Below are 12,872 nucleotides of genomic sequence, written 5' to 3'. Positions count from 1 at the left end.
GGATACGCCCATGTCCCTCTCTGTAAATTACACTTCAGTTACCGATAAGAAAAAGATCCTTCAGTGGCCCCCCCCTTAGCTTTCAAGGTGAAGTTACTGTTTCTTAGTTTAGCACACGAGTGACTCTAAGACCTGGCCCTTCTCCACATTCAACTCTTTGAAGCACTATGAGTACACCGTCTGTTACATCATCATGGCTTCACTCAGACGATTTCCTCTACTCAAAACCAAAACTCGGCTCAAGAACCACCTCTTCCAGGAAGACTTCCCTGACTGGGTCAAGATACCCTTAATTGGACTCACACTGCCCCTCACCTCCCGTCCATCACTGCACTTACCACCCTAATATCTTTCTGTACTTGTCTGAAGTTCAGTGAGAGGAGCAGCCTTTTCCTCATTACATTGTGTCATTTTGAGGGAGAGCTTGAAAAATAATTGATGAATGATTACTTAAGTAAATAGATGAATAATACTAAAAGGAATTTCCTTTTTCAGATTTATGATCGTAGAGAGATGGAAATGGAAAAAGAGCTGGAAATTCTTTTTTTTAAGTTATTTATTTATTTTGCGAGAGAGAGTGCAAGTTTGCATGAAAGTTGAAGAGGGGAAGAGAGAAAGAGAGAGAGAGAATCCCAAGCATATATATATGTATACACGTGTATATATATATATATATACACACACACGTATATATATATATATATATATATATATATATATATATATACACGTGTATATATATATGTATATATATACACGTGTATATATATATATATATATATATACGTGTGTGTATATATATATATATATATATACGTGTGTGTGTATATATATATATATATATATACACGTGTATATGTATATATACGTGTATATATACACGTATATATGTATATACGTGTATATATACACGTATATATGTATATACGTGTATATATATACGTATATATGTATATACACGTATATATATACACACACATATATACAAAGTGCTAAAAATGTGTATATATATGTACATATATATGTGTGTGTGTATATATATATATATACCATTTTTTTCTGTTTAACCCCTTGTACAATTTCAAAAATTGGAAAATTTTTCAGCCTATATACAATAATAGTAGCTTCCCTTTTTTCTCCTTCTCTTTGCCCACTGCACTGACCCACGTTCAGATCTGCTTTCTTTGCCGGAGATTTAGCCACAACTATGTCACCTATTTTCTGTCTGTCCCCTAGGCTTGCAGTCCATTCTCTAGAGTCACACAAATAATATTACTTCCCTTCTCCTCTCCCACTTAAAAAATCATTGGCTCCCTATTCCCCTATGACCTAAAGACCAAATTCCTTGCCACAGTTCGCAAGGGCCATGCCACATTGTTCTCAGTGGAATTCGCAAGTCTCTATTCTGATTAGTCCTTCACAGCGAGCCTTTGACCATGGTGAACTCACCCACAAACTTGCCATCCCCTGTCCATCCTGTGTCTTTGTTCATTGTCTGAATGGTCTTCTCTAACTCTAACTGGCAAATTCTTAATTTTTTTTAAAGCTTCATTTATTTATTTTGAAAGACAGAGAGAAAATGTGAGCAGGGGAGAGTCAGAGAGAGGGAGGGAGAGAAGGAGAATCCCAAGCAGGCTGTGCACGGTCAGCACAAAGCCCAATGAGGGGCTCCAACTCACCAACCGTGAGATCATGACCTAAGCCGAAATCAAGAGTTGGACACTTAACCGGCTGAGCCACCCAGGTGCCCCTCCTATTTTTTTTAAGACGTGATAATATCCAGCTGGAATATCTCACCGTCTGTGAAGCCAACAGAGCAAAGTTCAATGCCTGCCTTTACACCTAAGAAAATTCAGATTCAGAAGTATAAGGAGCTTGCCCAAGATCAGACAGTGGGTCGGTGCATGCCGGAAAGAGACTCAAAATCACGTCTTCCAGTTGTGGATTTCTGACCTATATATCAATGTCTTTTTATTGAAAATGGCCCGGTGTTTACTTTTTTTTCTGTGTCAGAGAAGAGTGGCAAACCTTATGTGAAAGAACCTTTTAGCGCTCTCTAAAAAGACTGAAATCCTCAAGCTGTAAGAAGTGCTTAAAAGAAAGATTTTTGTTTTTTTTTTTTTAATGTTCATTTATTTTTGAGACAGAGAGAGACAGAGCATGAATGGGGCAGGGTCAGAGAGAGAGGGAGACACAGAATCCAAAACAGGCTCCAGACTCTGAGCCGTCAGCCCAGAGCCCGACGCGGGGCTCGAACTCATGGACCGTGAGATCATGACCTGAGCCGAAGTCGGACGCTTAACCGGCTGAGCCACCCAGGCGCCCCAAAAGAAAGATTTTTCTAGAAGAGCTGCTTGGGAGCAGATTCGGCCCCTTGTGTCTCCTGCATATAGCAAATGTGTTCTTTATTCCTCGTATTTGACGAAATTCCTTTCAGGGCAGCTCAGCATTGTGCCCGACTGTCATACTACTGCCTTTGATTTATCATCGTATTACCGACCCAGAAATTGCCTTCCTTTCTGTCCGATAATGTAAGAGTTGCCAACACACCAGAGGAGGCCCTCAGCTGTGAGTTCCCCCACGTGTGCTAAACATCGGGGAGGGTGTAAAACCGATGGCCAAGGCATGTGCTGCCCTATCATGGGTCATTCTGCATCGAAAGCGCTAAAAGCTGTGGGGACAGAGTGACCGTATGCCATCTCTACTAAGCAGATGCCTGGGGAGTAGAGGGGAGTATTTCGTCACTGACATTGTTTCAAACTGGAATATCAAGGGTAAATGGTGAATGGTGATGATAATAAACAGCAAAGCAGTTTTGACTATGTTACTATTGTTTTAAATTCCCTGCAGTGAGCCGAGGTCTGTGAAGGCAGGGCTTTTGTTGGCCTTGCGCACTGGACTCTCCCGGCATACAGTAGGCATTCAGCAATGCTTAAGCAAATCGAAGAATAAGGAAAGAGCCTTGCCTGGGAACTACCAAATGAAGGGACCTGGAAAAATCTTAACTCCTTGAAAAGATAAAAAGAAGAAAAGCTTCCCTGAAGCCTGAATTTTGTCACTCATTCTTTATTTTTTTAATATGAAATTTATTGTCAAATTGGTTTCCATACAACACCCAGTGCTCATCCCAGAAGGTGTGCATTCTTTAAATTTTTTTTTTTCAACGTTTCTTTATTTTTGGGACAGAGAGAGACAGAGCATGAACGGGGGAGGGGCAGAGAGAGAGGGAGACACAGCATCGGAAACAGGCTCCAGGCTCCGAGCCAACAGCCCAGAGCCCGACGCGGGGCTCGAACTCCCGGACCGCGAGATCGTGACCTGGCTGAAGTCGGACGCTTAACCGACTGCGCCTCCCAGGCGCCCCATCTTTAAAGTGTGTTCCCCGTCGTGGACTACAGACGAGAGAGTAACGCAGCCTCTGGCCTGTGAGCTGGCTGCTGGAATGAATTAAAAGCACACCTGATCACTACTGCTATTTAGTAAGCACCTACTGTGTGCCAGGATCTATAAAAGGGGCTTTAGTGTAAACAACAATCCTGGGAGGCAGGCAGTACTATTCCCATTTTGTAGATGAAGAAACTGAGGCACAGAGGGGTCATAGAGGTTATTGCGGTCGCAAGGTGGGCCAGCTGTTGAGCAAACTGCAAGCTTGCCTGACTCCAAACCTTGTAGTGTTTGTATTTCTGGGTAGAACCAAAGGATCCTGGTGGTCTTAGACCATCACCAAGGAGGCATGGATGGTCTCCAGACTTTTCAGCCTCCTTGCCGAATCAGCCTGAAGTGCGTATATGGAATACACCTTCGGGAGCCAGTTCAACAACGGCTTCTGCACCTCTGTGCTCACACCTAACCTTTCAGAAATGGTAGCAGTTCCGCGTGAAAATCCTATAAAATCCCTCTGTGATACAAACTCAAATGCCAGAGTCAAGATTTTTGGTAATAAAAACTTAAGGAATTTTAAGTTTTACAAGTGCGGCTGAAGCTTTTCACCGTGTACCGCAATTGCCTTTTTAGATTCTGTCTGTGCATTCTCCCCGTATTTGCTGCGTCGTGTTCCTCCTCTAAGAGCTTTAAGTTTTTACACCAGTGCACAATCAGAGCTCTGAAACAGTGCTTAAAATACAGCATGCATGCCGGGGAATTTCATCAGCACGTGGGCTGTGGTTCCAGTGTGCTAGACCCTCTCTAATTCTTTTACAAATACTAACTCACTTAATTCTACAGCCCTGGCAGATCGATGCTGTTATCACCAGCCCCGATTTACAGATGGGGAAATTGTGGTACAGAAAAGCTAAGAGCAGGTCCCAAGTCACAGAGGTAGGAGTGGGCAGGGCTAGGGTTTGCGGCCAGAGCCAAGCCTATGACCGACCTTCCTCTAACTTACCCGTGTCTCCACGTTCCCTGCTCTGCACCCCTGTGGTCAAAGCGGGATTCTGTTCAGGAGCAGGTGTTTATAGTTTACTCATCCTTTCCTTCCACGAACGTGGAAGGAAGGGGGACTTTAGTTTCTCCCCTCTGCACCCAACCCACCCCTTTCTCAAGGGTCACTTCAGTGATGACCAGTCTCTTTATTGTGCCCCTGCATCTCTGACCGTGAGCCTTAGGCAGGTCTGGATGTTTGACTCCTTAGGCAGACGTGTTCAGTCTTTTTTGTCTTCTTCCAAAATTCTATTTAAATTCTGGTTAGTTAACATACAGTGGGACGTGGGTATCAGGAGCAGAATTCAGTGCGATTCATCACTTACATACAACACCCAGGGCTCATCATAACAAGTGCCCTCCTGAATCCCCTTCCCCCATCTAGCCCGTCCCCCACCCACCTCCCTCCACCAATCCTCAGTGTGTTCCCTATCTTGAAGTGTCTCTTATGGTTTGCTTCCCTCTCTCTTTTTTTCCCCTTCCCATTTATTCATCTATTTTGTTTACTAAATTCCACATGAGTGAAATCGTATGGGATTTATCTTCCTCTGACTGACTTTTCGCTTAGCATAATACACTCTAGCTCTATCCAAGTCATTACAGATGGCAAGATTTCATTCTTTCTGGTGGCTGAATAATATTCCATTGTATTTATATCACATCTTCTTTATCCATTCAGCAGTCGAAGGACATTTGGGCTCTTTCCATAGTTGGGCTATTCTTGATAGCCCTGTTATAAACATTGGGTTGCATATACTCCTTGGAATCAGCATTTTTGTACCCTTTGGATAAAGACCTAGTGTGCCATTGCTGGGTCATAGGGTAGTGCTATTTTTAACCTTTTGAGGAAGCTCCACACTGCTTTCCAGAGCGGCTGCACCAGTTTGCATTCCCACCAACAGTGCAGGAGGGTTCCCGTTTCTCCACATCCTCGCCAGCATCTGTTGTTTCCTGTGTCGTTAATTTTAGCCAGGCAGAGGTGAGGTGATACCTCGTTGTGGTTTTGATTTGTATTTCCCTGATGATGAGCGATGTCGAGCATCTTTTCATGAGTCTGGTAGTCATCTAGAAGGCACGTTGAGGCTTGAACTGAGCGAGACTCTTCTTAAATTGGCCAAAGCTATAAGGGATAAGGACCAAGAGCTCTCAGTGAATGAGAAGTGACAGAGAAGGATGAAGTCAGCTTGGAGGAGAAGCAGAGATCCACATTTAAGGGAAAGAGTCATTATGGGTCCCCTTTGGTTCCCCATACCCAGCCTCTGTTTTGCCCTTCGATTCCGTGAGACATCCCAGTATACTTAGGATAAAGCCTGAGTTTTCTGAAGCAGACTAGGGTATCTATCCGTCAACAGAGGAATCTGGATAATATGGCCACTCTTTCCTTACCAAGCCTGTGTTGGGTTCTGGAGGTGGACAGAACACCACCGCGACTCTCAAAGGCTTCACGGACAGACATCTAAACAAGAATTGCAAGATCGCTTCAGTTGAAGCCATCAGGATGAGAAGTTGCTTGATTAATTGGAAAAGTGGGTTAAAATGGGGAATTCTGAAACATTGTACTTAAACATTCGGCTTATAACTTAAACAGAAAATAACAAATCCATTGTCCGGTCTTTTGATATAAAGCCCACGCATTTATTTTTAGCTTAGATCTATTGTTTCTTATTGAGACCGTAGCTAATTGGGCATCAGCCAAGGCTTCTAGTTCCTTAACATGGAGCAAGGATTGAAAAGGACTTGCAACATGATCAGAGTGACTTTTGAATTTTTATTACTTTTCCCACAAATATTCATGGCCACCTTGCCCACGTCTGATTTGGTGACAGTGTCTTAGCTACCCAGCATTACCGGGTCTTTCCCAAACATTCGATTGCATTTGCATACAAAGAGCATCACTTGTTCCTACTTGTTTTAAAATTCTAACTTAGTATCTAATTAAATAGAATGAGTGCACCAACAGATGAAGTGACATAATCATGTTTGGGAACAAGCCCAGTACCTCCTGGCCGGCGTGGGGCTACATAAGGAATAGAAACTACGGGCGTCTAGAGAGCTCCTTATGAGCTGGGGGAACTTCAGCCCCGCAGTGCTCAGCTGACAGGTGTCAAGGGGGGACTGGAAAAAGTGGACCCACTGAGTCAGGTAATCCAGAGAATTGGTAAGTGGAGGCCACCCAGGAAAGCCGCTGCTGCAGTAAAGTCAGAGGCCGGTGCAGGTTGCAGTCAGGGCAGAAGTAGGCAGGTCTACGTGGCATAGGAGGATTCAGGGGGAGCTTCATGGAAGTGGTGTCACTTCCGCAGACCAGTGAAGGAAGGCATCCCAGGGACAGGTCCATTATGATCAGAGGACTGCGTGGCCCACCAGAATAACTGGAGGGTTTAACGTTTTATTTATTTTTGAGACAGAGAGAGACAGAGCACGAACGGGGCAGGGGCAGAGAGAGAGGGAGACACAGAATCGGAAGCAGGCTCCAGGCTCTGAGCCATCAGCCCAGAGCCTGACGCGGGGCTTGAACTCACGGACCGCGAGATCGTGACCTGAGCTGAAGTCGGACGCTTAACCGACTGAGCCACCCAGGCGCCCCTGGAGGGTTTAAAACACTGGGCTGGCGAGCCCCTGTACTAGGGATGAGCCCATGCCTTATTCCTGAGACTAAATACCGAATGGTTAGTCTGGAGGTGAAGTTCTCATCCCCTGCTCTCTGCCTCGCTCAGAGTCTTGAGGACCCACTGAGTAGGAGCCCAGCCTCTCCTCTCTTGCCTTTGCAGCTCTAGAAAGGCTACCCAGGACCTCATCTGTGGCTTATAGGGCAGTCTGCCCCACGTCGCTGGGTTATCTGCCCACAGCACTAGTGAGGGCCTGTTCCTGACTTACTGTCCTAGTGCTTGTCAAGCTCCTTTTCGTGGGACCTCTCGGATAGCACGCCTATCACATCTTCTGCCTGTCCTCTCTGAGACGGAGACTGTAGACCCCCCCACGGAATTCAGGATCCCATCTGCTGGTGCTCTCCTGTAGTCGTAGCAGCTAACTTACTTGTCTACAGTAGAATCTCAGTAAAAATGTGTTGAGTGAATGAATGAATGAATTTCCAAAGAGACTGCCTCCCGTAGCTTCCGCACTGGCTGTTGCCCTGTGCCTGCAGCACCTTCTCTAGCTTTCCTTCAGACTGGTTCCTTCTGTCCTTCACATCCCAGCTTCAGTCACCTTGAGGAGTCCCTCCCTGACCATTCAGCCAGAGCCGCCACCGGGCTCGCCTTCATTTCTTCCAGGGTCCATTTTCCAGCTCTAGAACCTTGGCTCTACAGAGGCAAGTGCCGTGTCCATTCTTGTTTTCTGCTGATTCTCCCTGCTCCGCGCTGCATCAGGCACAGAGCCCCTCCTCTTTGACATGGTGAGTGCATGAACAAACGGATGAATTATGAGCCAGGCGTCGGTGAAAAAGAACGTGGGCTTGAGTCTTCCCTGTGCACTTGCCAAGTGCATGGCCTTGGGCTTCCCGATTTCCCCTAACCTCTTTGAATCTCCGTATCCTCGTGCGTGAAATGGGACAAGGATTGTAACTTACTCCCTCCTACGATTAACGGGAGGTTTTGATCAGATACCGGATACAAAGCATTTGGTGTGCTACAGTGTGAGTGGTCAGTAAAAATAAGATACTGTCTATAACCCCAGGAGAGGTCTCTTGGTGCCTTGACTTTCACTGCCGTTAACCCCGCTTTGCCCTGCCATAGAGCCAGGTCGGTGAGAGGTCTCTCAGTTTGCAACAGCCTGGGAGTGGTGGGTTCTTCCTAAAGCCATTCGGAATCACTGGGGCATAGAAGCCCAGAAGTGCTGTCTGCATGGGGGGCCTGCCCCCCTCTCTCTCTCCCCCAGGACAATCATCTGCATAAAATAAACCTCTTGAATCCCTCACCATTTCTCACCTGGGCCTCCCCCCAGGGGCCACTGTAGCAGTTGATGCCCTGAAGCAGCTTCTGGTGACATGAATAGAGCACACGATGGGAGAGGAAAGGAAGTCCAGGCAGGAGCCAATGGTGCTCTTTGAATCAACCTGGGTCCCTTTTCATTGCAGATGGAAAACGCCCCGGGGGGGGGGGGGGCAGGAAGATGTGCAGACTCTGAGCACAAAGGCCACCCTGGCCACAGTCTGGCTCCAGGAGAGATTCTCATCCCTCTGATCTCTAGAGCAGAAAATCAGATACTGTGCCTCAGCAGGAGCTGGGAGTTGCATTAAGGGGCCAACTTCCTCATTTTCTTTCTGATTGTGTTTTCAGGGGACTTGAGCGGTATTTCTCAAGCAGTGAACAGATCTGAGGCAAACAAAAGGGCTGACCGTGGGCTTTTTTAAGTTTATTTATTTGTTTTGAGACAGAGAGAGAACCCGTGGGAGAGGGCAGAGAGGGAGGGAGAGAGAGAGAATCCCAAGCAGGCTCTGTGCTCCATGCTGAGCCTAACGCAGGGCTCGATCTGATGATGGTTGGATCATGACCTGAACCGAAATCAAGATTCGGACGCTTAACCAACTGAGCCACCCAGGTGCCCTGAAAATGGGCTTTTATAGGTAACACCACTGACTGGAGACTGGCAAGTCTGGGTGCTGGAGAATTCTTCTCTTAGAATTTTAGTTTTAAAGTCTCCCATGAAGGCATTGATATCATCCTTTGAGGTGAGTGTGCATTGCCACTTAAAGAATCTGTTTAGGGGCACTTGGGTGGCTCAGTTGGCCATGATCATCAGGTCATGATTCCAGAATCATGGGATTGAGTCCCTCATTGGACTCTGCCCTGAGCGTAGAGCCTGCTGAGGATTCTCTCTCTCTTTCTCTCTGTCCCTCTTACCTTCTTGTGCATACTCTCTCTCTCTCTCTCTCTCTCTCTCTCTCTTTCTTTCTCTCTCTCTCTCAAAAAGAAAAAAAAAAGTCTGTCTAGCAAATAACCATCCTGTGCATGGACTGTGCTGGCCAGGGTAGGGGGTCCAGTCATGATCTGGGCACAATCTCTGCCCTCTGTGTGTTCACCATTTGTTTAGGAAGTATTTATTGAGTGCCTACTATTTTCAGGCACTGAGTGCCCCGCAAAGCCATGATTAGCACCTACTCCCGTCCGGCAGCGATGCGCGAGCAAGGCCACGGGTACCTGGGAAGTTGGCAAAAAGCACTAATGAGCACAAAATGGATACGGTGCAGGGGCGTTTGCAGTAAACATGCTTCTCAGTCCCACTGTGAGACAGCCTTCAAGAGAGGAGAAGCCTCATCGTGTGAAACTCTGTAGGCCCTTCACTAATAAAGCCCCTTGCGTGGGAGCCGAGTTAAGTAGAGCAGAGGGGAGAGAGAGGATTCATGCCAGGCCCGTTTCATGTTTTATTTCATTGCATTTTCGCAGCAACCCTGGGAAGTAGATGATTTTATTGCTGTTTGCCAAATTAGGGAACTAAAGCACAGAGAACGTAGAGCTCACCGAATGCTACGTGACTATCGGCAATGAAGACAAGGTCCAGACTCCAGTCACCCTCAAAACCCAGGGCTTTCCCACCTCCACTGCCACTTGGTCACTGTGCAGGCCATGCGAGTGATTTAATCTCTCCTGGACCCCGTCCATGCAAGGCCAGTGATAATTTGTCCCTGCTTAGTGTCGGCGTTTTGCAAATGGATGGTGAAAATCCTTAAGAGCCATAAATAACTATAAAGATACGAGAAACTTCGGTGTTGGGCATTCACCTGTCTTAAGCTCAGCTCCACATCACAGCAAACTGTAGAGCAAAGAAGCCAGATCCCTGCCTGGTCCCCACAGCACACGTCTTTTTAGGATTTGGTTCTTGTGGCCGGTGAATCGGTTGTTTTTTTTTTTTTTTTTTTTTTTTTTTTTTTATCTACCATGTTGATTGCAACAGAAGAACATTCTTCTGTCAAGTGTTAGGTCCCTGCTTTCAGGCCGTGTGTGTCTCGTTTCTCTCCTCTTGATAAAGAGGTAGTACCTCCTAACCCTGGTTTTGTCCCCCATTTCATTAATTGTAGCACGTTGTCCCCATCAGGGAGACTCGGAGCCTGGCCCTCCCCGTGGTCACACCCTCTTTTGCTCCTCCCATCGCAGCTGCCAGGCATCTAGGTCTGGTCTCAGCGTCACCTCTCACCTGGACCACTGAGCAGCTTCCCCAACTGGTCTCTCTGCCTCTACCCTGGGCACCCTCGTCACATTTCGTTTTCCGAACCACAGCCAGGGTGATCTTCTAAAATGTAAATCCACAGTGGCCTCCAGTTGTAGATGGCATTAAGTGCCACGACGTCTTACACAAGCATGGGAGACGTGGCTACCCCTGCAACCTCATCATCTGTCACCCCACCCCTCTGTCACCACCCTCCAGCCACACCATTGCTTTTTTTTTTTTTTTTTTTTTAACATTTACACCTGCTGTTTCCTCTCCCCGGACCTTTCTTCTTCTTGCACTACACAGGGCTGGCTCATTCCAATCTTTCAGATTTCAGTTTAAGTATCAGGTCCTCCAAAAGGTCCTTCTTAACCTGATTTGAATCGTGTCATCAGCCGCCACGCTCTGTGGCCATGACCTGTTCTTGCATGGCACTCGCCGCATTTTGTGAATGTGTATGGGTGCATTTGAGTGGGTGATATTTAATGATTGGATCCCTATTAGAATGTAAGCTCCACACTCCTTTGGATCACCACCGTCTACCCAACATCCTGCACAGTGCCTGGCAAATAACACGTACTCAGTAGATACTTGTCATGTTCAAGGATGGCGTGAAGTTAGCAATTCCTCCAGAAGGTCAGCCAAGAGCCCCACGACTTCTACGTGGTGCACGCACCCATCTCAGACTTGCTGGGCGGCCTAACGAGACTCTCCGTCTCCTTTGCTTTGTTGTGTTCCAGGAGCGGCTCGTGCTGTCTGTGCTTCCCCGGTTTGTCGTCCTGGAAATGATCAATGACATGACCAATGTTGAAGACGAGCACCTGCAGCACCAATTCCATCGGATCTACATCCACCGCTATGAGAATGTCAGGTGAGAAAGACAGCGCCCTGACCCCTCTGCTCTGCACTTGATCTGTGTGTGACTGGCTGCTCTCGTCAGACTGCCATGACTTCTGTCTGGCTGAATGCCAGTGCCTTTCTTCATTTTGCTGATTAATTCATTAACCAGTGATTATTCATCATAGAGTTCATTTCCAAATTGAGGCTCGAGAAGAATGTCAGAAATACAATGAGGTCGGCTTGCCTGCCTTTACATTTCGAGTGGAAAAGCAAAAGCCTTTTACATTATGATTGAAAAAATAATTCCAAATGCAACCTAGAGACTTCAGGGGTGATCACATTGGTCTCCTTCTTATAAGGTTTTTTTAAAACAATGTAAAATGGATTACAGCTCAGTTGTTTTTTTTTTTTGCAAACATATTTGTGGCCAACCATCCATCCATCCACCCATCCATTCACCTATCCATCCATCCATCCATCCATCCACTTACCCAACTATCCATCCATCCACCCATCCGTTCACCTATCCATCCATCCATCCATCATCCATCCACTTGCCCACCCATCCATCTACCCACCCTTGCACCCATCCACCCTTCTTCCCATCCATCCCTTCATCCTTCCATCCACACATCCATTCACCTATCCATCCATCCGTCCGTCCATCCACTTGCCCACCCATCCATCTACCCACCCTTGCACCCACCCACCCTTCCACCCATCCATCCCTTCGTCCATCCATCCATCCATCCATCCACCCACCTACTTACCCAACCATCCACCCATCCACTCATCCATTCACCTATCCATCCATCCATCCATCCATCCATCCATCCATCCACTTACCCAACTATCCATCCATCCACCCATCCACTCACCTATCCATCCATCCATCCATCCATCCATCCATGCACTTGCCCACCCATCCATCTACACACCCTTGCACCCACCCATCCTTCCCCCATCCATCCATCCATCCATCCATCCAGTTCTACTTCTTCCTTGTGTAAAACTTTGGGCAATTTACATACTTGAATCTCAGGACCGTTCTCTATAAAATGGGCATTTTAATAGCCACCTTGCAGGGGTTTATGTACATAACGTGAGTGAAGTTATATACAAGGCGTAGAATAGAGGTAAGCATACAGTAGAGCATTAGGCATCTGTAGATGGTTTTAGACATATGTCCTAATTATAAGCAAAAACAACAGATCCAAGTCTGTTAAAAGGCTGCCTAGTGGCTCATAGAATAATTGGGGAAGGATGGAGAGGCAGGCTCAGCAAATGAGGCAGAGCGAAGCCAGAGCAGAGCCAGAATCACAGCAGAGCACTGGGCCAGTGAGGACGCTGCCTCCACTGTCCCTGAAGAATGCACTGCTTGTGCTACCAACTCCCTCACCCTCCCCAACACAGCTGCCACCTCTTGGAATCCTCCTGCAGCCCCCAGGATCTGGATGTGGTGGCCTTTG

At 46.8% G+C, this 12,872-nt stretch overlaps 1 protein-coding gene across 3 annotated transcripts in view; it reads left to right on the top strand.

The window, feature by feature from the left end:
- The window catches only part of ADCY8 (adenylate cyclase 8), a 226,152-nt gene that overhangs the window by 76,133 nt on the left and 137,147 nt on the right, over positions 1-12,872 (top strand). For all 3 annotated transcript variants that reach the window (XM_019823138.3, XM_019823137.3, XM_004000120.5), the window contains exon 3: positions 11,304-11,434. In XM_019823138.3, the coding sequence (XP_019678697.1) occupies positions 11,304-11,434 (131 nt within the window). The remainder of the gene's footprint in view (positions 1-11,303; positions 11,435-12,872) is intronic.

This window comes from Felis catus, chromosome F2, assembly GCF_018350175.1.
Source record: "Felis catus isolate Fca126 chromosome F2, F.catus_Fca126_mat1.0, whole genome shotgun sequence".
NCBI classification, from domain to species: domain Eukaryota; kingdom Metazoa; phylum Chordata; class Mammalia; order Carnivora; family Felidae; genus Felis; species Felis catus.
The sequence above is the reverse complement of the archived record's forward strand: the minus strand, read 5'-3'. Positions and strand labels throughout refer to the sequence as shown.